The 27,235-nt window shown below is 33.9% G+C and overlaps 3 protein-coding genes across 6 annotated transcripts in view; all 3 read right to left on the reverse strand.

Annotated features, from left to right (window-relative positions):
• LOC108729136 (uncharacterized) overlaps positions 1-5,570 on the reverse strand; it is an 8,787-nt gene extending 3,217 nt beyond the window's left edge. Inside the window, exons 1-10 of one of the 2 annotated variants that reach the window (XM_018458106.1) lie at positions 5,446-5,570; positions 4,628-5,009; positions 4,261-4,356; positions 3,827-3,902; positions 3,583-3,754; positions 3,293-3,374; positions 2,585-2,710; positions 2,300-2,453; positions 1,719-1,934; positions 1,481-1,550 (exon numbers count right to left, since the gene is read on the reverse strand). In XM_018458106.1, coding sequence (XP_018313608.1) covers positions 1,481-1,550; positions 1,719-1,934; positions 2,300-2,453; positions 2,585-2,710; positions 3,293-3,374; positions 3,583-3,754; positions 3,827-3,902; positions 4,261-4,356; positions 4,628-5,009; positions 5,446-5,469 — 1,398 coding nt within the window. In that variant the 5' untranslated portion in view covers positions 5,470-5,570. The remainder of the gene's footprint in view (positions 1-1,480; positions 1,551-1,718; positions 1,935-2,299; positions 2,454-2,584; positions 2,711-3,292; positions 3,375-3,582; positions 3,755-3,826; positions 3,903-4,260; positions 4,357-4,627; positions 5,010-5,445) is intronic. The other variant, XM_018458107.1, reaches the window with a different exon arrangement.
• Positions 5,571-6,408: 838 nt separating this feature from the next.
• Spt5 (Transcription elongation factor subunit Spt5) lies at positions 6,409-13,456 on the reverse strand. Of its 2 annotated transcripts, none has more exons than XM_018458104.1 (12): positions 13,282-13,456; positions 13,087-13,210; positions 11,037-11,125; positions 10,656-10,911; positions 10,339-10,571; positions 9,739-10,237; positions 9,306-9,654; positions 8,623-9,212; positions 8,058-8,419; positions 7,569-7,970; positions 6,946-7,121; positions 6,409-6,830 (listed from the first exon to the last, which is right to left on the reverse strand). In XM_018458104.1, exons 1-12 carry the CDS (start codon positions 13,295-13,297, stop codon positions 6,585-6,587), a joined length of 3,342 nt encoding a protein of 1,113 aa, XP_018313606.1. In that variant the 5' UTR covers positions 13,298-13,456; the 3' UTR covers positions 6,409-6,584. The 2 variants fall into 2 exon arrangements, with proteins under 2 accessions (XP_018313606.1, XP_018313607.1); XM_018458105.1 differs by lacking the exon at positions 13,282-13,456 and adding an exon at positions 12,360-12,473 and having other exon boundaries at positions 13,083-13,201.
• Positions 13,457-16,084: 2,628 nt separating this feature from the next.
• On the reverse strand, positions 16,085-26,226 carry LOC108729065 (transcription elongation factor SPT5-like). 2 transcript variants are annotated; one of them, XM_018457983.1, is made up of 12 exons: positions 26,151-26,226; positions 25,293-25,404; positions 20,638-20,750; positions 20,165-20,528; positions 19,844-20,073; positions 19,261-19,756; positions 18,819-19,161; positions 18,160-18,746; positions 17,706-18,061; positions 17,225-17,617; positions 16,527-16,675; positions 16,085-16,387 (listed from the first exon to the last, which is right to left on the reverse strand). In XM_018457983.1, the coding sequence occupies exons 1-12, from the start codon at positions 26,164-26,166 to the stop codon at positions 16,139-16,141; spliced, it is 3,408 nt and encodes a 1,135-aa protein (XP_018313485.1). In that variant the 5' UTR covers positions 26,167-26,226; the 3' UTR covers positions 16,085-16,138. The 2 variants fall into 2 exon arrangements, with proteins under 2 accessions (XP_018313485.1, XP_018313486.1); XM_018457984.1 differs by lacking the exons at positions 25,293-25,404; positions 26,151-26,226 and adding an exon at positions 21,630-21,757.
• Between the last annotated feature and the right edge of the window lie 1,009 nt (positions 26,227-27,235).

Below are 27,235 nucleotides of genomic sequence, written 5' to 3' on the forward strand. Positions count from 1 at the left end.
AAAGTACATGTTAGGCACTGCTTATTTTTCGCGTTTCAATTGTAAAAAAATGCTTCCGAAGCGAAGGAAATGATTTGTTTGGCATTAGAAGAGAATGCTATATCCTATAGTACGTGTAAAAAGTGGTTCCACAGGTTTCAGGATGGAAATTTTAATCTCGAAGGTGACGAACAACCTGGACAATCAAAGAAGTTCGAAGATGATGATTTGGAGCAGTTATTGGCAGAAAACACATGCCAGTCCGAATCTGAACTTGCTTCAGCATTAAAAGTAACTCAGTCAGCTATTTTTATTCGGTTGCGAAAGCTGGGAAAAATTCAAAAAGAGAGTCGTTAGATTTCGCACATTCTTTCCGTAGATAACAAAGCGAGACGCTATAATACGGCTCTGTCTTTGCTTTCTCGATTTAAAAAGAAGGATTTCCTGCACAAAATAGTAACGGGAGATGAAAAGTGGATATATTACGATAATCCAAAAAGACGAAAATCATGGGTGAATCCAGGTGAGCCTTCGACATCGATCGCGAAATCCAATATTCATGGCAAAAAAGTTCTTTTGTGCATTTGGTGGGATTTGAAGGGTGTGATATATTTTGAATTATTTAAACCGAATGAAATTGTCACTGCTGAACGTTACAAACATCAACTTCAGCGTGTGAGTGATGAAATCGAACGTAAAAGACCTTTTACTAGCAAAAGGCCTAGACTAGTAATATTGCTACATAACAATGCAAGACCTCACACGGCGAAAGCGACTAAAGACACTCTTAATTTGCTGGGCTGGGAAGTTTTGCCACACCCGGCGTATTCACCAGACTTAGCACCGACAGATTTTCATTTATTTTGATCCCTTTAACATCACCTTGCAGACTCACACTTTAAGGCATACGAAGAAATCGAAAATTGCGTTAAAGATTTCATTGAATCAAAACCGTCCTGTTTTTATTGAATGGAGATCCGCCAGTTCCCTGAAAGTTGGAAAAAATGTGTCGATTTTGGTGAAGATTACTTTCCTGACTGCAGCATAATCTCATTCTATGTGAGTAAACCTTAATTCTCACTAAAAAAAAGGCCGAGAATTAATTTATACACCTAATAATTATGTAAGGCATTCAAACTGGTTGCTGGAATGTTAAAATTTTTTGCAGCATCATCATTAACGGTTAAGCGTTCTATATAATTATTTTGATAGTCTAAAAAATTATATTTTCAGATTTATATCCAAAATAATTAAAATTTTAGATACTTTAACAGAACAATTCTTTCCGTGTAAAATAATGTTAAACTAAATTTCTTGAAGTTTCTATTCCAATATGCAAGAAACATTTCAGCAACATATTGTAACGTTGCTGCAATGTTTCAAAATACTTCTTAATTATTAAGACAATAATAGTAACACAATTAAAAAGATTAAAAACACATTCGCTTATACGCTACTGTAGTATGATAAATAATAAACTAAAAGTCACATAATCATTTACTTTAAAAACCGTGCGACCTCTGGACATTCCTAATTGTGGAGCTGATGTAGATTTAGTGTATTTCTTTCTCCTATAAATCAAAGTATTTCGATGTAAAATTTAAATCGAAATAATACAACGCGATATAATTAATTCAGAGATTAATACAATTACAAAATTTCTATTCTAATATTACTGAATAAAAAAAATATTATTTTAATGCAAATAATGCAGAGTAATGTAGTAAAGATAAGCCCACGGGTAAATTTTGCTGCTATCGCTGACGATGTCTTTGCTGCTATAACTGATTTCGGCCAAGCAACGTTCCTCGTCCGCATGCTCCTGGCATCCTCCTGGGCATCGTCCAAACCTATCTCTCCACCATTCCTTCAATTTTTCAACCACGCCCTTATGCAATTTCGAGGGACACGTATCTGGCTGACAATAGTCTGAATTTTCATAGAGAACTGCGAATCTAAAGAGAAAAGAACGGATTGAATATCACTGCAGCGTTTTCCAAGCAGTCGTACTCCCAAAAATTGCAGAGAAAACGTCACAAGAAGATTCAAAATTTAAATAATAAATTTAAATATTATATAATAATTTTATGATATAAAATGAAAAAATATATAGTATCTATATATAGTAAAACATATAATAAAATTAAAATATATAATTAAAAAAATATATAATTAAAAAATAGATAATTATTTGAGTAATAAATTTAAATAATTTCAACAACTTAAAATAAATCAAATATTTAGTATAGGCAATTCAAAGTAAACCAGGTATAATGCGATGCAGAAAAAAGCAAAAGAAAGCAATCATGCCTGAACTTACGGTGTAGTCTTTGATTCGCAAGGTGGGCAACCTTCGGAAGGTTTAGTGAGAAATCTATAGCACACTAAGCTTAAACCCACCAATAACCATATCACCAGAACGGATACTATTGCTATAATCACAAGCTCCGTGGGTCCAAGCGTCATTGTACTCTCTAAATTTAATCGGCATGAATTTAATTATTTTACAATTTAATTGTGCTTTGAATAATTAGAAAGTAGTGTTATTAATGTGATACAGATGCGAAGGAAAAAAATTGTGTTGTCTCACGAAGAAATAACCTACTTTCTCCCTTTCCTTTGTAAAGCGACGACGCACTCTCGTCCATTTGACTCGCACGTTCCATACCTACTTTGGGCATAACTTGATAAGTACCACTTGTTCTGCTCTTCATAATATCGCCTCCAATATCTAATTATAAGACAGCAAGTCACAAAAAATATGCTGTAAAATTATTTGTGAGAAAAAACACAAAATAACTCGCGTATTTATACATGCTTTTTCAAAAAACCGGTGTATTATGTCATTGTATAAATATATTAAGAATTACAGCTTTTAAATCCATCGTTCCATTAATTAACTTTCTCTCTATTTTAATATTTTAAATACAGAACATAGAAGACTATTTATTAATATTCCATTTCATAACTATAAAATAAAGCAAAACATTTCGAGAATATATGCGTGATAAGAAAATAAAGCAAAACATTTCGAGAATATATGCGTGATAAGAAAATTATATGAAGCAAAATGCACAGGGTCATTTTGATTTTTGAAATGCATCAAAGGGTTAATGGACATGCATTTATATTTTACTCCCCTTGAAAGTGCACGATGAAATCGCACATGAATTTGCGCGAGCGCGGTCAGAGAAATATTGCAGAGGACTGCAGTTTCTTAGCTATACGAACGCTTAAACAGAATAACATATGATCTCGTTAATTTTCAAACACGGCGAATTGCAGTCAACGAAAGACCGTCGTAAAATATTACCCGTTTCTCGTAAAGTAGCCAGTACTCGAAGGACACCACCGAATGCTGGATACCACTTCTCATCGTCCAAGTGTCGACGTACCTGGAATGCGAAAAGTACTTTTTTTAGTCGTTTTTCATTCAAAATTAATCTCAAGCAACCGCGTAACAGTTACAAAATAAAAAAGTAAAAAAGAGGAATAGAACATGATCTTTTTAACGTATGAGCTTTAGGATTTTTTCCCGAATATTTTATATAATTTATGTTATGGATATATCATTATTTCATCAATGACTTGCTCACGACGTACAGATTGTTGCAACCAGACGTAGAAGTCCTTGTTGAATGCTCGCAACTGCGTTTTCGTGCTCGATCGCGAAGTGATGCACTTCACGCTGGCGATGTAATACTTGACGAGGGCGAAAGCTGATTTTTCCGAGTACAATGATTGTAGGCTGTCGGTTTTGAAAGGCAACGCGATGCTAGACAGAAAATAATGTGTTGAGGCTGTTTGATCGCCAAGGCATTCTTAAAAATTACCACTCCGTAACTACCTGTTAGGCTGTGCTTCATTATCGAGAAACGGGAGGGGTATTATAACTTCGCTTGTCGTAGCCTTGTTCCCGTAGCCTTGATAAAATAAAAAAGTCGAGTAATAATTGATATTAATTTGTGGTGTTTAAAATTAAAAATAAATTGGGATATAGAATTGCTCAGCTGTCATAGAGAGTTTTGCAAATTTCACATAATATAGTAATTGTTTCAATCTCATCTTTACTCTCTCTTTATAGAATACGTAATTATATTAATTTAATTTTAGTTATGTAAATTACAAATTTTTATACAAAAATAATTTCTTATTTTTTTTTAATATTTCTTGGATGGGGCGATAGTACTACTTTTAACTTTCATTCGTATGTCAGCCACATGGAATACTAAAATAGTACACAAGTGTCGTTTAAAGTTAAACTCGTTCCTTCGTTCTCACCATCAACTGCACGTCTCGAATGTCCCTGCTTCATTATAGACCTTTTCTTTTTTCTGAACGTGAAGCTTCGATAATTACCGCTGTCGTGTCCAAAAGCTGTTCTCATTTATTCGAAAAAGTAACAAAATTATTAGACTGATATTTTCATGATTCCAAGTCAAGATGATTCGATATGGAGTTTGCAATTTGCAATTAGATTTGCAAGCAGATATTTCCTCAATCAACAGAATTCATGACTATGTTTTTCACTTTCATAAAATGTTATGCTTATTGCTTACAAAATTAGATATTGAAACAATACATATTTAATATGCATCTATTTTTTTTCCTTTTCTTTGGATTACAAAGGATTAACAGTCACACTTACACGACGAATACGTGATAAGCCCGTTACAGGCGACCGACGTTTTCGGCGGTGTAATTATAATAGGAGGAATCCTGACATTTGTAAATTCCTTGCTGGGATTTGACCAACCAGCGCCGTTGGTCCGAAGAAATACCTTCAGCTCGTCGTAAAGATCGAACAGCATTTTAGCGTTACGATACTTGATGTTACCCGCGTAATATGAGTGCCTTGTAATGGGGAGGATGTAGACTCGCAAATAACCGCCCAGAGTATCCGCCAGAGCTTTCAGCATCAAATGCTTCGTTTTTCCAACGGACAGCCTCCGTACGCTTTCGAGACATATGTGAAAATAGTCCATAAGGTGCGCTATGTACTGGTCATTCTGAGGATCGATGACATTCACCTGGCGGAAAGGGAAATCTTGAGTGCATTCCATTTCACGCATGATATGCATGATGTATCATCTTATTTTTGTTGTTCACCGAATATTAAAAGAAGATAAAATGATACGTTATGCATATTATGCTTAAAATAAAACCCTTAAAAAATTCATGTATGTTTATCTTTAAGCAGGACACTCACTCTTCATTATAAAAGATTGGCATCCTTTAGACATTCTCATTGGAATGTCTAATTCCCAAAATATATTTTTTTTATTACAAATTTATTTATAAATAAATTTCAAAGAATAAAAAAATGCATTCTCTAGGAATCGAATTCTTAATCATATTCTTAAATTTTTTTATTACTTTTACAAATGATAAGATACTGTTTCAATTTTTATATCACACAGTTTGAATCGACAAAGTTCTTAAAAAATCGGCCTTTTTGAGTCTTACATTAGGTAGAATATCTTGAAACATTCTCCGACTACTAAGAATAGTAAATTCCTCGTTTGTCCAGCATTGCTTTCCAAAATCGTTTCTTTCAAATAAAACGGTACCGATTTTTTGACCATGTTTAAAAGATTTAACCTCGATTACCCTGTCACAAATTATATAAGATAAATAATAAAAATGCATTAAAAATTTCAATTCGTAAATAGTAACGCGGTTACGTCTCATATACATTTTACCAAGATTATTTCTTTAAGTATTGGTAATATTGGTATTACATAAAGTTAAATAAATTTAGACATTTTATTGTTAAATAATATGTACATTTTTATTAAATACAAACCTTTCACAGATGCAGCCTACAAGTACCGAGAAAAACCATAAGGAACATTTGTTCATACTCCGAAACAAAAATTCCAAATTCAACCGCGTGATTTATTTTCACGGGTTTCTTGGATATTCCTGACAAACCTATAACGGCTTGCGCCCATTATTATATCACAACTATCTTATTTCCAAACGCGTATTACTTCGTGTTAATAAAGCAATAACTTCAGACATAATTCCTTATTTTATAAACGTAAATTTATAATAAAAAAAGATACATTCATATATATATATATATATAAATATATATGTATTCTACAATTATTTTACAATATATTTTTAAAAATATTATATTGTAAAAAATTCAAGAAAAATCTAAGGATAATGGAATATGATAAAATATGGGACAATTAAAAAAATGTTACAAGATAATATATACATATAATTGTTACATATATTCACTAAATCACACAGATAAATAATTTCATAACAATACATGATACATAGCATTAATTCATATGTATTATACATAGCATTAATTCGTATGTATTATAAAATAATTATAATTTGATTATCAATTTGATAAAAATAATCGTAATCATATCACCAATAATCAAACATCAAAGAACAATGCTTTTCCTTTTCTACTGTAATCAATTCCCTATAAATTATAATATAGAACAAGAGAGAAAATAGACATATAAAGTACATATGTGTGTATAATATACAATTTTCATTTATAATTACTGTATTAAATATGTATTAAACATCTAAGGCGCGTTAGAGGAGCATGCTATCAATGCTTTTGCGTCATTCTATCCTTGTTTTATGTCTTTCATTTTACACAAAAACCGCAATTGCAAGAATTTTATCTCGTCCGTGTTGAGTTTTACTACTCCCTCTTGATTGTCAATCGAAAGTAAAGTGCCGACGGCTTCACGGTCTTCACCTAGAATCACTTTGACTCGATCGCCACGTGACGGTACCACAGGCTCTAATTGTTCACACACTAAGTTCACTACTCGATCCTCGGTAGGTAGATAAACAGTGCACATACCACCCTGCCACAAATAAACGTGTTACTTAGTTAACAGTGTAATCATAAAAATGCGTATATAAACTACCGATATCACAATAATACCTTACTCTATGTCCAGAATTGACAGAATTACTTACCGAAATTCCTCGGATGACTGCTTGCTGTCCAGCAAGCGCAGGATCGTCATGAGAATCGCGAATGCGAACTTCGATATCTGTCGTATGCCATTCTGAGCTACCTATGATACCAGAACCAACACCTGCATCTATTCCTGAACCAGGTGTTTGTGGATTGTATGGACTACCTGGTATACCTGTAAGAATTATAAATTACACTACATGTGTATTGAGCTAGTACTGAATCTCATATCGTCCATAATATAATTTGTTACACCGAAAATTTTTCTCAGCTAATTCTAACTTTTATCCCACGTAATTTTCGTTTAATAAAAGACTGATTTGAAAAGTTAAAGATTGCACAAGTGTAAATGAAGTTCGAGAACTCACATTTTACTTATTCACAAAATTTGTTTCTACACTTTAATACGATTATATAAAAAATCTAATTTAGAAGATTAAGATAAATATAAAAATAATATAACCATAAATCTTTATTTAAAATTAATATTTGTAAATAACGTGGAAAAAAGTTAAAAAGCAATTATATTACAGCATTAAATTATTGCAATATTGAGATCCTAATAAAGATTATAACCAAGCTCTATCTCTACATCTTCACTGAGATTCTATATATTACTTACCAGGTGTCATAGGACTGTAACCCAATGGAGAAGGCGTCGCAAACGCGCCGTGTGGACTAGTAGTGTATCCGGTACCACTTGGGGATGGAGTAGCAACGTATCCTGCAGGACTCGGGCTCGCGGTAGCACTGCCCGCAGGACTAGGACTTGGCTGATATGAACTGAAGCTTTGTTCTGAGCCGTACATAGTGCCCGGAGTCTGTGGAGTAAATGGTCCTCCAGTAGGAGGATATCCAGGTCCATAACCAGGCGAACCACCCTCTTCTATACTGTATCCATCGAAATCATTCGTTCTGGCGGGTGTGTTAGTAACTGTTGGATCCCAAGCCCCAGACTGACCTGGTGTTCGCGAGCCATCGTGAGATGGCGTCATCGAACCATAATGCGGAGTACGAGAACCATCTATAACGATAGAATTAAAAAGATTATGCTTTCCACATAAAAGATTCGTCCTACATAAAAGAAATATATATGAGAAAATATACTCACTTTCGTACATCGGAGTTTGAGAACCGTGCATAGGTGTTTTTGATCCGTCTCGTGCGTACATCGGCGTCTGTCCACCAGCTACGTAAGCTGGAGTTCTGTTGTAGCTGCTGAAGCCACCATCCTTTGATGGGACGCCGACATTTGCTATATGAGAACGATCAACAGAGATCGTCTGGCAAGTCGAGTGCAGTTCCACGCGTGCCGTTGTTTCTGTCGCATCTTTTACGATACCCACGTTTCCTTTGTATGGTCCACCTGTTATTTTGATAGTGGTTCCTATTAATTCTCGGTCGCGTCTTGCACCACTACCACCGCCACGACCTCTTCCCCGTCCACCTCCGCCGCCTCGTCCAAAACCACCTCTGTAAGATTGAAAACACATAAGTAAACTTTGAAAGACTATATCAGTAATCGCGTTCAGCACTGTTGCAGAGCGAATCCGTGAACGCTCGCTGCTATCGGATGATCTAAAAGAATACACCAATAGCAGCGAGCACTCACGATTCGCTCCACAACAGTTGAGTCTGCTGAACGCGACCTTTAAGTATAGAATAAAAAACTATACCCGCTAGGATGCATCGGGGAGGCAATTCTAGGCGACATAAATCCTGCCACTGGTGACATAGAGTTAATAGAAGTCGTTTTATTTCCACCGGACAACTGTAAATGTCTGGTCTTACATACGAATATTCCACCGTTGTCAACAAACATTCTCGAGTGCAAAAAGGCAAAACTTCTGTAAAGATGCTTAATTTCACCGCCTCGACCCGCATGCGGTCCGTCAACTACTTTAACAATGTCTTTTTTTTGTATCGTGTTCTGTTGAGAGTCTAAGGCGACCGCATTTCTATTTTCGCGACGTTTCGTAAGACCTTGTGGTCTTGCTTCGACTACTTTCCCATGCATAGACAAGACATGGAAATTCTCACGTTCCAATCGAACGATAACACCAACTGTCTGTGCATCTAGCTGCACCAAGTCACCCCATTGAAATTGGCCTAAGCTGTCGACACCAGTTGCCATATCAGAACACAATTGCAGATCCCTTGGAAGAACCTCAAGTTCGTGCATAGACAAATCGGAGAATAGAACTACTCTATTTTGTTCTACTCTAACAATTAAACCTGTATCGCCTTCATATCGTCCTGCTACAACCTACAAATTAATGAAAATAATATTATAATATTATATGAAAAAATATAATTTTTCTAACATGTAAAATATAGTTTTCTAACGCGCTAAATTTACCTTTACGTGATCGCCTTGCGTAAAATATTTTCGTAATTCTGAAGCTTGGAATTCCAAAGCTTCTTTAAGTTCTTCATGTTTCGGCATAACCATAATCATGTTCCCATCAATGGAAACAATTTTTCCCTGTAGATTTACAAGTTCACCTTCGCACACCTCTACGTTGTCTCCATTACTAAAAGAGTGAGCTACAGATTGATCTTCTTTCCCAGACGTTCCAGTTCCTGGCGCACCACTTAAATCTATCTCAACACCTTCTGGTGCTTCTTCAAATCTTTCTAATTCGGAAAGTGTAGGTTTAACACCCTCCGCGATAATAGCACTTGTGGTGAAATTTTTATAAAGAAAACTGCACAAATACGAAAGAATTTTAATTGAAATTATGTATATGTAAGTATCGTAATAATATATAATAATATTTAATAAAACAAACCCTTTACGACTATATCTGTTTCCTTCAAAAATAAGGAAATCTCCATCGCTGGTAACCTCTCCACCAATAGCACGAATTGCTTCAGGATCAAATGGTTTCGCTGGTGGTCGTCTTTTCTTCTTGCGTTTCAATGCTTCGGATTCGCTCTGCGCTGTTCTCAACGCGCCACGAGGTCTAGTATAATCGATTCTTGGAAGTAATTTCAAGTGAACTTGATTTTGTGCTAAGTCCACATAATCAACCTGAGCTATATCATCTTTATAAATGCCTCGTTTTAAACGGACCCATTGTTTAGCTTTTAAACCCGTCTGTTCTTTAACTACTCGTAATACATCCGTCATCTCTTTAATAGGCACCATTTGTTGCTTCCATATACCCATTCTGAGGTTTCCAACATTTTCAATAGCAGCTTTTACATGCGGTTGCTTGTATGCTTCTATGTATATGTATCCCTTAACTCCTTCCGGTGCCACAACGGATTTTATTTGAAGAGGTTCATCTATAATTTTTAAAAGACAAAGGGATATTTGAAAAGAGGCAATAAGATATAACAGGCAATATAATCAAAATGATATAATCTTTCAAATTTGTATTTCTTACTCGAAAATTGATACGTAATAAACTTCCGCATCAGTAATAGTACTGTGGCTTTTTCTTCTCCTATACGACATTTTACCATCCACAAATTTGGATCTTTCACGCCTGGCAATAAAGTTTGCTGAGTGATTTCGTCACTCATTTCTTCGCCACCGTCGCCAAAACGACGAGCGGCGATTGATTCGTCGGCATATTTTTTCCGAAGATATTCCTCAATTTCGTCTTCTTTTTGCGAACTAGAAAATATGTTCATTAAGGAATTATTTTTGTTAAAACAAACATGAAGTATATGAAATTATTTTCAAATTTTGAATACTTACTCCCAAAGATTTGTACCTCTACGTCGTCCTTCAATCTCACGTGCAGTCGGTCCTAATTCGTCCACCTCGTTTCCTACGATACCAATTTCTTGAGCACCTTCTTCCCATTCATCATCATCTTCTACTTCATCATCTACTTCAGCTTCATCTATGATGAAACCACCGAACCTATCTTTCTTTTTTTTCTTTCTCGGCCTATCATCATCTTCTTCTTCTTCTTCCTCATCGTATTCACTGCTATCGTCTAAGTCTTCTCCTGTAATCATAAAACATAACATATACACATATATAAAAAAAAATTATAAAACAATTCGTAAAAATTGTTTTAAAAAACACTTAAGCTTTATTTGTGCACGTTAGAAATTGTCTAATTTATTGTACCTTCAGGTTCCTCTTCCATTTCCACAATTTCTTCATCCCCTGATCTGACTTCTTCTGCCTCATCTATCTTCGCATCTCCATCTTCTGAGCTATAAGTAAAATAAACATACACTGCCGTTGAAAAGTTTCCCGACATGGAACTTAAAATTGCATAATATTCAGGTCATCGTAATTCGATAAAAAAACCATTGCAGACAAAAAATAAAAAGCCTGCTAAAGTGTAAGTTTTAAGCTTTAAAATGCTGTTTTATTTTTTGTCTGCAATGATTTTTTTTTATCGAATTACGGTGACCTGAATATTATGCAATTTTAAGTTCCATGTTCGGAAACTTTTCGACGGCAGTGTATATAAGATAAATTAATTCAGATATATACATACACACACAACACACATATATTATATATTATATATAGAATATGTAAGATTTTCTTCCTTTTAAACGCAAGAAAATATCTTACTTTTATTTGTGAAAGTATAAACTGGATACTTTGTTACTCACATGAAATTGTTACAAAAAAACCCATTCTTTTTTACTATAATTTTTCATTTTATTCTTCTTATTCACCAAATGTTAATCCTTAAGTAAGCGCATTGAGTTAGAGCCAATTCTTCTTCTTCTTTTCTTTTCCTATGAATCAACTTTCAATTTATTTAAAAGGGGTCACAGTACCATGAGTAAAAGATCGAACAATCTAGTGTTCACCTTGGGAGAGGAAAGTTTCAGGGCAACTTTGTAACAATCACTGTGTGATTTTATATGCCTACTTAAAGAATTAAATAAGAATAGCATGATATATAGGTGCACTCGAGTGAAATTTCTGAATGAGTTCCAGAACACATGGATCAATTGGCACGAACTTCTTGAATAATAAACAATGACAGTAAATTTGTTAACGTTCAATTTTCTTTATTCAGATCAGATTTTAATATACATTTCTTTTTTAGCGAATTAACTTAATATATTGTAATTAGTGACGTCTACCATCCAAAGTCATGTCCCAAGTAGGACAAAAGATTAATTAGTGGATCATACAAGTGAATATAAGAGTATCTTCTTCAATATATATATAAATTTTGAAAATTTTAAAAAGAAATCTCGAGAACATCCATCGCTCTTAATAAAGAAATGAAGTACAGCTCGCAAGATAGAGATTCAATTGGACATGTAGACAAGTCAGACATTTGAGTGACAATGTATCTTATAAAATAAACTGGGCTGCAAGTTTCTCTAAGGCTTGATTGCATCAATGTTACTATGACTTTAAGTCTTGTTTAAAGTCAAAGTAATTGGTATAATCAGGCCATAAGATACAATTTCATACAGCGAAGTTTCACAGGCAAAGACCTCCAATCCACTGAAAACAAAGCCAGCATTCACTCTTCGCTGAAGGCTTACCTTTTCATAAAGCAAAGTTTCGCCGATAAAGTTATTCCCACTATGCCATGAATGAAGGAGCATTGAATAGACCATTTAAAAAATTGACCAATCAAAAAATGCTTTAAAGTATTTGACTAATCAAGTAGACCACAGCCAGAAGCTTTGCTTGCTACGTATTTCTGCATGAATTGATGAAGTGGGGGATCTTTATCAGCAAAGATTTGCTGCATAAAATTGTAAGAGTCAGTGCAATAACTAAAGCTCAATAATAAATTTGAAATCAATCTAATTCATATATTTAGTATTTGAACAAATATTTGTACTAAAGATAGTTCAAAATAAATCAAAACATATGTTCAAACATATGTTGGTTTCGAATTTATTATTGCATTCTGATGCTTAGCAGTTTTGTTCATTATTTTAATTATAAGGAGTCCTATTGATTTGATTTATATTGTCTAATGGATTTTGTTTCTCATCGTTCGTCCACTACTATTCTTGCTAAACTAAAAACAATTAACATTTTCTTAGATTTGTAACAAAAATAAATTTATGCTAAACCAAAAATTTTGAGTACATGTATCAATAAATTCGATGAGTTCTACATCTGTTACATATGGAATTACGTACATAATTCGAGCTGCATCAGGTTCTTTGTGGTTTTTACTCACCCAGATGGTGAGCGGGAACGTGATCGAGATATGGACGGACTCCTGGATCCCGAGCTTCGCGAAAGACTCCTACTGCGAGAAACGCTCCGAGACCTTCCTCCGATGCTTCCAGCATCGCTAGCACCTACAATAAATCTCGTTATGTACATTCTACGTTATATTTTGATCGGTCCTAGCCCTTGTCGATGGAATTACCTTCTGAATCCGACATATCGGAATTATTCAAGCGTGTGCTGAATATTGAGACTGGAAACGCCGAGAACGTATAAGAGTATTGCGGATTAATAAGAACAATAATTGTGGCGATAAATGAGCAAATTAACACGAGTAACACGACACAAGATCAAACACGACAACTTGACGTGACTTAACGACAACCATCGATAACTAATTCATCATGGCGTCGAACAAGAACTGAAATTATGGAAAAAAACCAGTGTTGGTAACCTAAAGGAGCTTACAGACCAGAGCGGCGCAGCAGTGAGCGACGAGCGGTAGCCCAATGAGAGCCACGCTTTTGCGTGACATCATTAGTGAAGCATGGCTTTTATTGGGCTACCGCCCGCCGCTCACCGCTATGCCGCTCTGGTCTGTAGGCTCCTTAAGGGTGCTATTTCATTTTTGCGTTTTTGTCGTACGACAAATGTGTACAGAACAGACAAATTCTTGGGGCGGTATTCATAGTCCATTCTTATTTCAAGCCTGTCTTAAGTAATGTCTTAAGACGTTAATACGGCCCTTTGATTGGTTCGTGACTTCTTAAGACTGTACTTAAGACGGCCTTGTATATAAAATCTAACTATGAATACAGGTCTCGGATCTCAATGGGTGCATTCAGTGGCTACGTTTACACCATGCATTTAGGCCGCGTCCTATACAGTAGACGTCCTTGTTTATCCTGTAGGTTAAACAAAGACATCTATCGTATAGGTCGCGGACTAAGCGCACGGTGTAAACGTAGCTACTACCACGACCGCTCACTGAGCGCTCAGTGAGCTCTTGTATCTGTTTGGTCTATATTTTTAGTTCTAACGGAATATGCCAATAAGATGCAAGCGTTCACTGAGCGCTCAGTGAGCGGTTGTAGTACTGAATGCACCCAATGGCTACGTTTACACCATGCGCTTAATCCGCGACCTATATGATAAGTGTCTTTGTTTAATATACAGGATAAACAAAGACATCTATTGTATAAGCCGCGGCCTAAATGCACGGTGTAAACGTAGCCTCTATCCCATAGCCAATCAACAGACTTGAAAAATTTGTCATACGACAAAAACGCATAAATGAAATAGCACCCTAAGGTTTGTTCGCGTCGCAAGATTCAACATGCTCCAACATGCTCCTACTCACTCTATCAAGCACGTTGGAGTGAGTAAGAGCTATAGTAGGAGCATATTGGAACATGTTGGAACTAGAGTCCTATATATGAGAGAAGCGACATTCATCCCTCACTACTACCATTAGCTGCGTTCAGCAGACTCAACAGTTTTGCAACCGTTTTATGATTGTCTGCTGAGATAGGGCCATTCTTCTAGATCTAAAAGTATGATCCAATTAGCGCGAAGGAAACTTCCAACAGTTGCAAAACAAACGTTCTGCTGAACGCAGCCAATTTACCGACTCGACCCGACTCCGAGTTAACGGTCTGTTCTTTTTAGCCGCATTTCTTGCACAGTTTAGCTCTTTTTTTGCAGCTAAACAGAATAGACTATTGACTCGGAGTCGGGTCGAGTCAGTAAATCGAAAACTATAAGTTTCGAACTTCCTTCAGAGACTCGTGAATGGATTCCATGATTGAATTCAACAAAAATACATGCTGTTCCAAGTCATCTACACTTGTCCCAAGTTGTCATCTACATTTACCGTATATTTATAAGGAAAAGAGGATCACTGATGAAATTGTTCAGCGGGGGTAGTATAAGTGGGCCTCTAGAATCTAATTGCGTTTTTAATTTTCAGAACAGGGGTCGATTCTGTATCTTCAAACAAGGTAAAAATGACAAAAGTGAGCAAATTTACTAGGTGTTGACCAATGAAATTATCAGTATTCTAGTAAATTTGCTCACTTTTTTTAATTTTCACCTCGTTTCAAAATACAGAATCGATCCTCCGGTGCGCACTCAATGTGCATTAGGCCGGAATCAGACTATGCATTGAAGATTGAGATTGAAGATTGAAAAATTCAAATTTGACCAATCGAAATGAAAGGAGTTAAAATTTCTTTGTCCTTATTGGTCAAATTTCAATCTTCAATCTTCAACCTCAATTTTTAATGCGTAGTCTGATTCCGGCCTTAAAGCCATTGTAAATTGATAATATAGAAACGAATTAAATTCGCGAAATTCTTAATACATTTCATTGTGCTATTATAATATATATAGGAATAGTTAATTTCTTGCTTGAGTCTAGCATGATTATTTTAGGCCGGAATCAGACTACGCATTAAAAATTGAGGTTGAAGATTGAAGATTGAAATTTGACCAATAAGGACAAAGAAATTTTAGCTCCTTTCGTTTCGATTGGTCAAATTTGAATTTTTCAATCTTAAATCTCAATCTTCAATGCGTAGTCTGTTTCCGGCCTTACATGATCGCATTTCTTTAGAATAAAACAGTACCGAATTTTGACCATGTTATAGCTTCGATTATTATGTCACGAATTATACGAGATAGATAATAAATACACTAAAGATTTTAATTTACTGTAAACAGTACCTAAATAGTTAACGCGATTATGTTTGATGTAAATTTTAATAAGAATTCAATTCTAATAAACATTTAATTATTAAATAAATATTACTGTAGATAAGTAGGGTTTGATAATCAATTTAATAATCAAGTTGTAATTATGACAGCAATATTCAAAAACCAAAACGATGCATTCTCTTTCCTATTATGTATTTCGAATTCCCTACAAATTATAATGTAGAATAAGAGAAAAAACGGACGTATAATATGTTCATAATGTACAATGTTATTTATTATTGTGTTACACATTAGACATAAGGCGCATTAAAGGAGCATATTATCAATAATGATATTGCATCATTCTATCCTTGTTTTATCTCTCCCATTTTACCCAAAAACCGAAATTGGAAGAATTTTATCTCGTCCGTAGTAAGCTTTACCACTCCCTCTTGATTGTCGATTGAAAGTAAAGTGCCGACGGCTTCACGGTCTTCTTCACCAAGAATCACTTTGACTCGATCGCCACGTGACGGTACTACAAATTCTAATTGTCCACCCACTATGCTTACTACTCGATCTTCCGTAGGTAGATAAACGGTGCACATACCACCCTGCCACAAATAAACGTGTTATTCTTTAAAATCAGTGCAATCACAAAGAAGCATGTATATAAATTATTGATATCCAATAATATTTATTAACGTCCAATAATATCTTTAGTAAGTCCAAAATTAACACAGAATCACTTACTGAAACTTGTCGGATGACTCCTTGTTGTCCAACAAGGGCAGGATCATCATGGGTGTCGCAAATGCGAACTTCAATATCCGTTGTATGCCAATCTGAATCGTCATCTGCATCCATTCCTGAACTAGGTGTTATTGGATTATATGGACTACCTGCAAGAATGATAAATTATACTGCACAGGTACTGAAATGTTGAACTTCTTATCGAGTCCATAACTTGTCATGCAATGGGATGATGCAAATTTGCTTCTGCTACAGATGATGCTATAACTTTATGTAAAAGCATTCGATTCATATAGAATTGATTAATCCGATATATTCAAGTTCGATCATGATATGTTTTAGTTTACTAAAAAATTTAATAAAAGAGTGATTTGAAAAATTAAAGGTCGTGAATATAAAGTATGAGATGATGCAATGGTTTCGAAAACATGTATTTAATTTCATTAATTAATTCAATTTATCTCTAATGTTTAATATAATTATATAAAAAAAATACAATTAAGTAAATTAGAATAGATATAGTGTTAAAATAGTCTTAGACCTTTTATTTATAACTTGTAAATAACGCGAAAAGAAAATTAAAAAGTAATCATATTGCAAAATTAAATTATAAAACTACTGCGATATGGAGATCCTATAATAAAAATATGTATGCATATATAAATCTTCATCTACTTCAGATTCCATATATTACTTACTAGGTGTGTAACCTCTTGGAGAAGGCGTCGAATACGCGTCGTATGATTTGTTGATGTATTCAGTATTCATTGAGGACGGAGTAGCAATGTAGCTTTCATGATTTGAGCTAGAATTTGATGTAGAACTTTCTATAGGACTCGAATGACATGAACCGAAGCTTTGTTCCGAACCGTACATAATGCTCGGAGTCTGTGGAATAAACGGCCCTTCAGTAGGAGCATATTGGGGAGGATAACCAGGTGAGCCACCCTCCTCTGTGTTATATTGATCGAAATCGTTTGTCCTAGCAGGTGTGTTAGTAATTGTCGGATCCCAGGCTCCAGACTGACCTGGTGTTCGTGAGCCATCGTGAGATGGTGTCATTGAACCGTAATGTGGAGTACGAGAACCACCTGTAAGATTTGAATTAATAAAGATTATACTTTCCACATAAAAGAATCATCCCGCACAACAAAAGTACAAATATATAAATATATTCACATTCGTATATAGGCGTCTGGAAACCATGCATAGGTGTTTTTGATGCGTCCTTCGAATATGTAGGCGTCTGTCCACCGGATCCATAAATCGGAGTTCTGTTGTAGCTGCTGAAACCACCATCTCTTGTTGAAACACCAACGGTTGCTATATGAGAACGATCAACCGAGATGGTGTGGCACGTTGAATGTAGTTCCACTCGTGCTGTTGTCTGCGTCGCATCTTTTACAATACCCACGTTTCCTTTATAAGGTCCACCTGTTATTTTGACGGTGGTTCCTATTAATTCTCGATCACGTCTTATACCATCAACACCACTACGACCTCGTCTATCTCCGCTGTTTTGTCCAAAACTACCTCTGTAAGATTGAACAATAATTTACATACAAGTTTTACATATAAATTTTGAAAGAATAAATTAATAAAGTGAGTATAGAATGAGAATAAAAGATCCTACCCGCTGGGATGCATCGGGGACGTAATTTTAGGTGACATAAATCCTACCAATAGTGGTATAGAGATAGGAGTTGCTTTATTTCCACCGGATAGTTGTAAATGTCTGGTCTTGCATACAAATATTCCACCGTTATCGATGAATATTTTCGAGTGCAAAAAAGCAAAACTTCTGTAAAGATGCTTAATTTCACCTCCTCGACCGGCATGCGGTCCATCAACTACCTTAACGATATCCTTTCTTTGTATAGTGTTCTGTTGGGAGTCCAATGCGATCGTATTTCTGTTTTCGTGACGCTTCGTAAGACTTTGCGGTCTTGCTTCGACTACTTTCCCATGTATAGACAAGACATGAAAATTCTCACGTTCCAATCGAATGATAACACCAACTGTTTGTGCATCTAGCTGCACCAAGTCACCCCACTGATATTTACCTAATGTGTCGACACCAGTTGCCATGTCAGAACATAATTGCAAATCCCTCGGTAGAACCTCGAGTTCATGCATTGTTAAATCGGAGAATAAAACTATTCTATTTTGTTCTACTCTAACAATTAAACCTGTGTCGCCTTCGTATCGTCCTGCTATAATCTGTAGATTAATTAAAATAAGATTACAATATTGTGGGGAAAAAAGTATAGTTTTTTAATGAGCTAAATTTACCTTCACGTGGTCGCCTTGCGCAAAATGTTTTCGTAATTCTGAAGCTTGAAATTCCAAAACTTCATTAAGTTCTTCATGTTTCGGCATAACCATAATTGTGTTCCCATCTATGGAAATGATTTTTCCCTGTAGATTTATAAGTTCACCCTCGCATACTGCTACATTGTCTCCATTACTCAAGCAATGAGATTGATCTTTTTTTCCAAATATTCCAATTCCTGGCGTATCATTAAAATCTATTTCAATATCTTGTGGCACTTCTTCAAATCTTTCTAATTCGGAAAGTGTAGGCTTAACACCCTCTGCGATAATGTTATTTAGGGAAAAATTTTTGTAAAGAAATCTACCCAAAATAAGAAATCATTTTAATTGATCAAAATTATGTGTATATAAATATATGTATAAATAACGACATATAATAGTATTATAAAATAAAACAAACCCTTTATGACTATATCTATTTCCTTCAAAAATATGGAAATCTCCGTTTTTAGTAACTTCTCCTCCAATAGCACGAACTGCTTCAGGATCAAATGGTTTTATCGGTTGCCTGTTCTTCTTGCGTTTCAATATATCGGATTCGTTCTGCACTGTTCTCAACGCGCCACGAAATCTAGTGTAATCGAGTCTTGGAAGCAATTTCAAGTGAATTTGATTTTGTGCTAAATCGATATAATCAATCTGAGCTAAATCATCTTTATAAATGCCTCGTTTCAGACGGACCCATTGCTTAGGTTTTAAACGAGTCTGTTTTTTAATTACTCGCAGCACTTCTGTCATCTCTTTAATAGGCACCATTTGTTGCTTCCATGTACCCATTCTGAGACTTCCAACATTTTCAATAGCAGCTTTTACATGCGACTGCTTGTAAGCCTCTATGTATATATATCCCTTAACTCCTTCCGGTGCAAAAACAGATTTTATTTGAAGACGGTCATCTAAATTTTTTAAAAAGCAAAAGGATATTTAAACACATGCAGTAAAGTATACTCAATAAGATAATATGTCAAATTTATATTCCTTACTTGAATTCTGGTATGCGATAAACTTGCGCATCAATAACAGTACTGTAGCTTTTTCTTCTCCTATTCGACATTTTACCATCCACAAATTTGGATCTTTCACGCCTGGTAATAAAGTTTGCTGAATGATTTCCTCGCTCATTTCTTCGCCGCCGTCGCCAAAACGATGAACGGCTGTCGATTTGTTGCTATATCTTTTCCGAAGGTACTCTTCAATTTCCTCTTCTTGCGTACTAAAAGATATGTTCAAAAGATCAAAAACTTTTATTAAAACAAACATGAAATATATGAAATATATGAAATTATCAAATTCTAAATACTTACTCCCAAAAATTTGTATCTCTACGTCGTCTCTCAATCTCACGCGCAGTCGGTCCTAATTCGTCCACCTCATTTCCCACGATACCAATTTCATGCGCACCTTCCTCCCATTCATCATCATCCTCCACATCATCGTCTACTTCAGCTTCATCTATGATGAAGCTAGCAATTCTACTTTTCTTTTTCTTTCTCGGCATATCATCATTATCTTCTTCGTCTTTATCTTCTTCAGCTTCTTCTTCGTTTTCATCTTCTTCTTCGTCTTCATCTTCTTCTTCATCATCATCATCTTCTTCTTCTTCTTCTTCTTCTTCTTTTTGTTCAACTTCTTCTTGCTCTTCCTCATTTTCACTGATATTGTCTTCTCCTGGAATCATAAAATATAAAACATAACATACAAACATAAATAAAAATTTGTAAAAAGAATCATTTAATTTTTATTTTTGTGTAATTAGAAATTTTTCAATTTTTTATACCTTCAGATTCTTCTTCTGATTCCAGGGATTTCACAAATTCTGATGTGTAACATGGTTGGTCTTCTTCTTCTGAGCTGACATCTGCTTTCTTTTTTGTGAATTTAATTTTTGTGCTATAAATAAATATTGTTTTTTAATATCATAAAATAACATGGTAAATTAATCTAGATACGTGTACCTATATATAATTTGTTTGAAACATTTTTTCATATCTTTTGTACATTTTGAGATATTTCGGTGTACAAGTTAAAATGGGACATCTGGTACATATGTATATAAAATAAACATCTGAGATTCTCTTCCTTCCAAACGAAAGAAAATAAAACCTTTATTTTTTTGTGACATAACTAAGTATTTTCTACCCACATAAAATTATTGTTTAAAACCCCATTCTTTTTTTTCTATAATTTTTTATTCGAGATTCTGACAATCAATAGCGCAGAAGTGGAATGAGAGTACGAATGACAAAATCATCAAATTTTTTAATTAACCTTCCGCCAGTGGACACTGTGTGTTAATTAAAAAATTTGATGATTTTGTCATTCGCACTCTCATTCCACTTCTGTGCTATTGATTGTCAAAATCTCGAATAAAAAATTATAGAAAAAAAAGAATGGGTTTTAAACAATAAACTCTCGCGAGATCCACGAGTTAGAGTTATTTACTCTTTTCAATCTTTTCAACTGTGAAGAAAATGAATAAATAGATATTTGTTTCTATGATAAATATGTGTTTTTATTTCTCTTTCTACATATTTTATATATATTATAATAAAAAATTGTTTTTTAAACGTTTTAAAATAATTTCATTCTTGTGTAGAGTGTTTATAAAATGGAATATTAGAGGCCTGTTTTTTTAGCTTTTCTTTTGTGCACGATTTATCTTCTCTCTTTTTTCTTCAATATAGAAAGAAAAGGAAGAAAGATAAACCGTGCAAGAATTTCAGCTAAAAAGAATAGACCTTATATATATTGGATTAATCCTTAATATACCTTTGGGCCATTCGTATCTTGCACATTTCTTTTCTTTGAAATACTAACAAGAGCACCTGTGGTCAAATACCTATTCCTAAAAAAAGTTTGGCATCTAAAGAACAAGTTTTATGCGTTGCCTGCCTCAATTCGTGTATATCCTTTAACTAGAATAATTTCGAAGTTCTGGGTCACAAATAACCTATCGTGTATACAACGTGTACATTTTTGTAACTAAAAAAATTTCATTTTTTCTTTATTTTCAACTAATTCTCGTTTGTATTGCAGGAATATTTCGGGAATTGTTAAAAAAAGAATTTAATCCTACAACAACATATTAGTTCTTAATAAATACGATGGTTTTTGGCACACTCTTGTGTTAAATTAACATAAAACACTCTACACAAGAATGAAATTACCTATAATATTAAGTTGTCTGTAATGTTATAAAGAACATTTTCCTAAATAAATTACAAGTTTTTTTTTAACACACAATAACAATAATAAAATGCATTATTTTAAATGTAAATGCAATATATTTTCAATTTATAGCAATTCATGCATATAAAAAAAACATCATTTTCAGGTTACTAAATAACTAAATTTTTTGGACAGCCGACACTTGAACTGTTTTTTCTTTTGTAGTTTGGAATGTCAACTTTAAGATATTAAAAACATATTTTTCCTTTAAAAATAGTAGATTTTTCTCATTTTATTAACTATATTTAGTTATAACAATTTATATACAATTTGTTATAAATATACAACTTTACAAATATTTTCTAAAGATGTATGTAAAAATATATGTCAAAATATATGTAAAAATCGCTCAATAATTTTTATATACTTGTAAAAGTGATAAAAATTAATTCAAGACACGAAAGACACTCATCGTATGTAGTAAAAGTGCCAAAAACTAAGGATTAATAGAACCTAAAGAATTTTATATTCCACATATATACTATATTACTATATGTTTATATATATATATATAACATATCTATTATTTTTGTATTACCATAATTAAAATACAGTGTCGACAGACAATATATTTACAGAAATGCAATCAATGCGACCCGAGCACGCCAAGTTTTTTCTTTACTACAATCCATTTGATCACTTTAGTTCGTATATTATACATCTTATAATTAATAAATTTTTTTTACAAATAAGCTTTTCCAAAATCTTTTTTTAATAATGAGATATTTGGGTAAGATACTTGGATAAGATACTTGCATTAATTTCATATTTGTTTTTAAACAGTTAATTTTTGAATGATTAAATTGTTTATTAAAAATGTTTCTTATTTTAGATAATGCAACATTCGATACTTTGAATTTTCGATACGATCGTCGAATTTTATGTACTTGGCTATAATTTTTCTTTTTTTGGTGTGTAGGACATGAAATTCTTTAGTTCTATTAATCCAATATAAATGTATAAGAGCCATTTTTTTTTAGCTAAATTTTTTGCACGATTCATCTCTTTCTTATTCTTCTTTTTCTCTCTACATTGGAGAAAAAAGACAAAAGGTGAACCATGCACATACATTAAGAAATTCAACTAAAAAGAACAGACCTGGTATCAGGCTACTCTTGATGAAGTGAACTGCAACGTTTACGAAACGTTAGCATTCCAAGAATGGATACAGACACAGAGATAACCCACGAAACACATAATAGCTTTTACAAACCTTTAGTATTAGGCTTCATAAATACTCTCTACACAATAATCGCCTTCACTACAAATCTGTTTACTTATTCTATAGTGCAAGAGTCACAACTTTAATAATAATTAATGTTAATAAAAAAAGATAATTTTCAAAAACAGAGAAATTACAGTAGACATGGCTCGACAAAATGATAAAATTAATCGTTGTTTTTTTTTGTTAAAATATGTTCTAAAATTATATTTCCCGCTATTTCCCGAATAGAATAACTGAAGAAACTATTTTAACTATTAGCATTTTTGACTGTAGAGAATTTTGATCCGATCCGGGTTGGTTTAATGACGCGATAAACTCTACTATTGATAGAGCACGTCAACCAATAATAAAGAATTAATCTATCTTATCAGCGGGATTCTCTAACGTCTTATCGACAATTGTCGTTAACTAGCGACAACCAATGAGAGCCGCGCTTTTTTTCCAATAGTGGGATTCTCTAAACGTCTTGTCGACGATTGTCGCTATCATTATAACAGTGACTTGCGTTATGTGATCACGAGCGATTCTGTATCGAGCAATTATCGATATTTCTTGTTAAATCGAATCGTTAAGTTCCGAAAATTGTTTTTATTCTAAGGAGACCTCCGCGGAGTTCATCGTTAACATAAATGACAATTTTCCTTAACGATTTGATTTAACGAGAAATATCGATAACTGCTCGATACAGAATCACTCGTGATCACTGCACGTAACGCAAGTTAAGTATAGTTAACAGTAGTAACAATCGTCGATAAGACGTTTATGCCTGTTCTACAATAGGATCGCAAGTCGTAAACCGTAAGAAATTGGTCAATCACAGTTGAATATGACAAAAATAATCAACTACGATTGGTTAATTTCTTACGGCTTACGGCTTGCGACCCTTATATTATATTATAGAATAGACTTTAGAGAATCTCGCTACAGGAAAAAAATGCGGCTCTCATTAGTTGTCGCTAGTCAACGATAACGACAATTAATGATAAGACGTTAGAGAATCCCGTTTCAATTGGTTCAAAACCCTCTGCAGTCGAAAACACTATATGTGGTAGGTCTGTTTTTTATTTCTGCACTCTTTGAACTGGTGCATACGATACAATAAGTTAAAGCAAATATATATTTATTTCACTTCAACTTATTAAGCCTGTGTTCTTTTTAGTTCTCTAACATCGAGAGGAAAGGAAGAGAACCGTGCAAGAATTTTAGCTAAAAAGAACCTATTGCATCAGTTCACAGAGTGCAGAAGTAAAAAACAGATCTCTTGATTTTCGAATTTAGCAAATGAAAATGAATGAAAAAGAAAAGATGAATCCAACAATCCTTGCGTTCTCCCCAAACTTCCTAAAATGTATTAACTCCTTTGCTTTTAACAAATCAAAAACATTGCTAATAAACACATTGCTAATGAACACAATTTAGAGCCAATACTCTTAGAAGTTCAAAAAGCATTTCAATTTGGAACACTTTTGCGAAAATTAAATATATTACGAATAGAAAAAAAAGTATGATTTTAATATCTATGATAATAAATATGAAGCTTTACATACATAAATTATGCTCTAGCAAAAAAAAATTAAATATAAAAAATTTTAAAATAATTAATATTTTCGTAGATTTACAACAAAAATAAATTAACGCTATGTCTAAAAATTTTGAGTGCACATGTTTAGTCTACAGTCCATTAAGTGCTTCGAAGCATTTTTTGATTGGTCAGTTAATAAAATTCTTTCCTCTCATTGGTCAATCAAATGTTCCAAAATATGTGTAGCAGTAAGTGGACTGCACTTTGAGCTGCGTTCGGTTTAGACGCTTACACGCCTTAAGCATTTATAATCATTACTCTCTCTTTATTGTCCATTAGATGTAAAACGAGAATGGAAGCGCTGAAAGCTTTAAAAACGAACGCAACCTTTATAACTAGACGTACATATGTGAAATTACGTATACAATTCGAAATGCATTGGATACTTTAAACTTACCTAGGCAATGAAGTGGAACTTGTAAAACGTGCTCGAGATCTAGATGAATTCTTGGATTCAAAGCTTCGTGAGGAACTCCTACTTCGAGATCTTCTTGCCGCATCGAATGTACCTAAATCAGTCTTATCGTATATCTCCTACATTATATTCTGATCGACATTAGCTTGCCGGTAGGATCATTATCATAACACATAATATCTGACATCGTATGACTTTAAGGCCCGGATTCACCAACTCCGATTAAGCTAATCGGTCGATTAAATTTCAGTATTGCTAATTGCAAGACTGAAAACATAACCTAATTTTCTGAGAATTGTGAAGAACGATGTAATAATAACAGCATAAGTCCATATTAATGGAAAATTTCTCAAATACGAAAAAGCCATGCGAATCGAGCACGTGAGTACTCGGCGCCCCGCCAGAAAAAGGATGTTTTCAAGTCTTGCAGTTGGCAATATTTAATCGGCCGATTAGTTTAATCGGAGTTGGTGAGACCGGGCCTAAGTGAGAAATGATCGTCAATTCGACGTCAAATCGATATCGAATCAACATAGAAATCACGACTTCAACCATCAACGTCGAAATCGTTCAATTCGATGAGTCACTTCTCGTTGGATTAAAGGTGCTCACTGAAAAAAAATTGCTGAATTTTAATAAATATTTGTTTCAATAATACTAACGAAATATTTACTTACAGTAAATAAATATTTCCTCAAAATAAAAAAGTTATGCTTAAAAAAAATATGTTTACATTTAGTAAATATTTTGTTAGTAATTTTGAAACAAATATTTATTAAAATATAATAATTTTTTATCAGTGCATCCAGTAGGAAACATAATAAAAAATAAAATTATTACCTTGCGAATTCGACATATCTGGATTACTGGAGCACGTGCTGAACTACGAAAACAAAAATGGGAAACATCGAGAATGTATAAAACTAATGCAGAATAATAGAAACGATAATTGCGACAAATTGGCAAATGGCAAAGTGTCGTGACATAAAGCAAAATTAAATAAAATCAACTCATCAAAGTAACGAACGTGAACTGAACTAAACACTGAACATTTGAACTGAATGCATACCAAACAACGACTGAACGAATAGAAGACAGAGAAATGTATCTCGTACAGACCGTGTTACACTTGGTGTTTGCAACGTTCTTAGAATCATTTCGTCCTTGTTTATTTAATATTGAACAAGGGCAAACGATACGAGCGTTGTGAGCGCCAAGTGGAAAGAACTCACATTATATAACAGAAGAAAACTGACATTCCTCTAATAAGGGTTTCTGAAGCAGTGAGTTCTATAGGGTGTGTTTTAAAATTTACTGCCAGTACTGAATCTATAGTGCACGTAACGTAAACTATAGATTTTCAATACTGCCAGTAAATTTTGAAACACAGTATATTGAAGCGAATCTTCCCTACAATAAATTAAACACTCTGTAATCAGAGACTTATATATAGCTATAGGAGGGCCACTTTCTGGTAATTCAGTTAGTCGGAGCGAGATAGCACATATCTTTTTTCTTTCATACCACTATAACAGAGCGAGATAGCATCTTTTCTCATTCATAGGATGTTACTAGAAAAAACGGACGACACTCTTATGGTTAGTTTCTGAATATAAAGGGTCTCTATACTAAACTATAGAAAACTGTGACCTGACAGAAAAAAAAAGGAAAATATACAAATACTTTTTCCGACTCTTTTATATTATAAGGAAATGATCGGGAAACAGTATTAGAAATCAACGAATTCTTGACGAAAAGAGTAAATCTTTAACAAAGTGTCATTTTTATATAAGTCTACGTCAAAAAATTCGCTATCTATATTTTAATTAATATTTTACTCTTGGTAAGTATTTTACAGAAGGTGCTCATTTCGGAAGCGATTTATCGATCAAAGGAGATGAACACCAAAATCTTGTACATATTTC

This window comes from Mycetomoellerius zeteki, unplaced genomic scaffold (assembly GCF_001594055.1).
Source record: "Mycetomoellerius zeteki isolate Tzet28-1 unplaced genomic scaffold, Tzet1.0 scaffold70, whole genome shotgun sequence".
NCBI lineage: Eukaryota > Metazoa > Arthropoda > Insecta > Hymenoptera > Formicidae > Mycetomoellerius > Mycetomoellerius zeteki.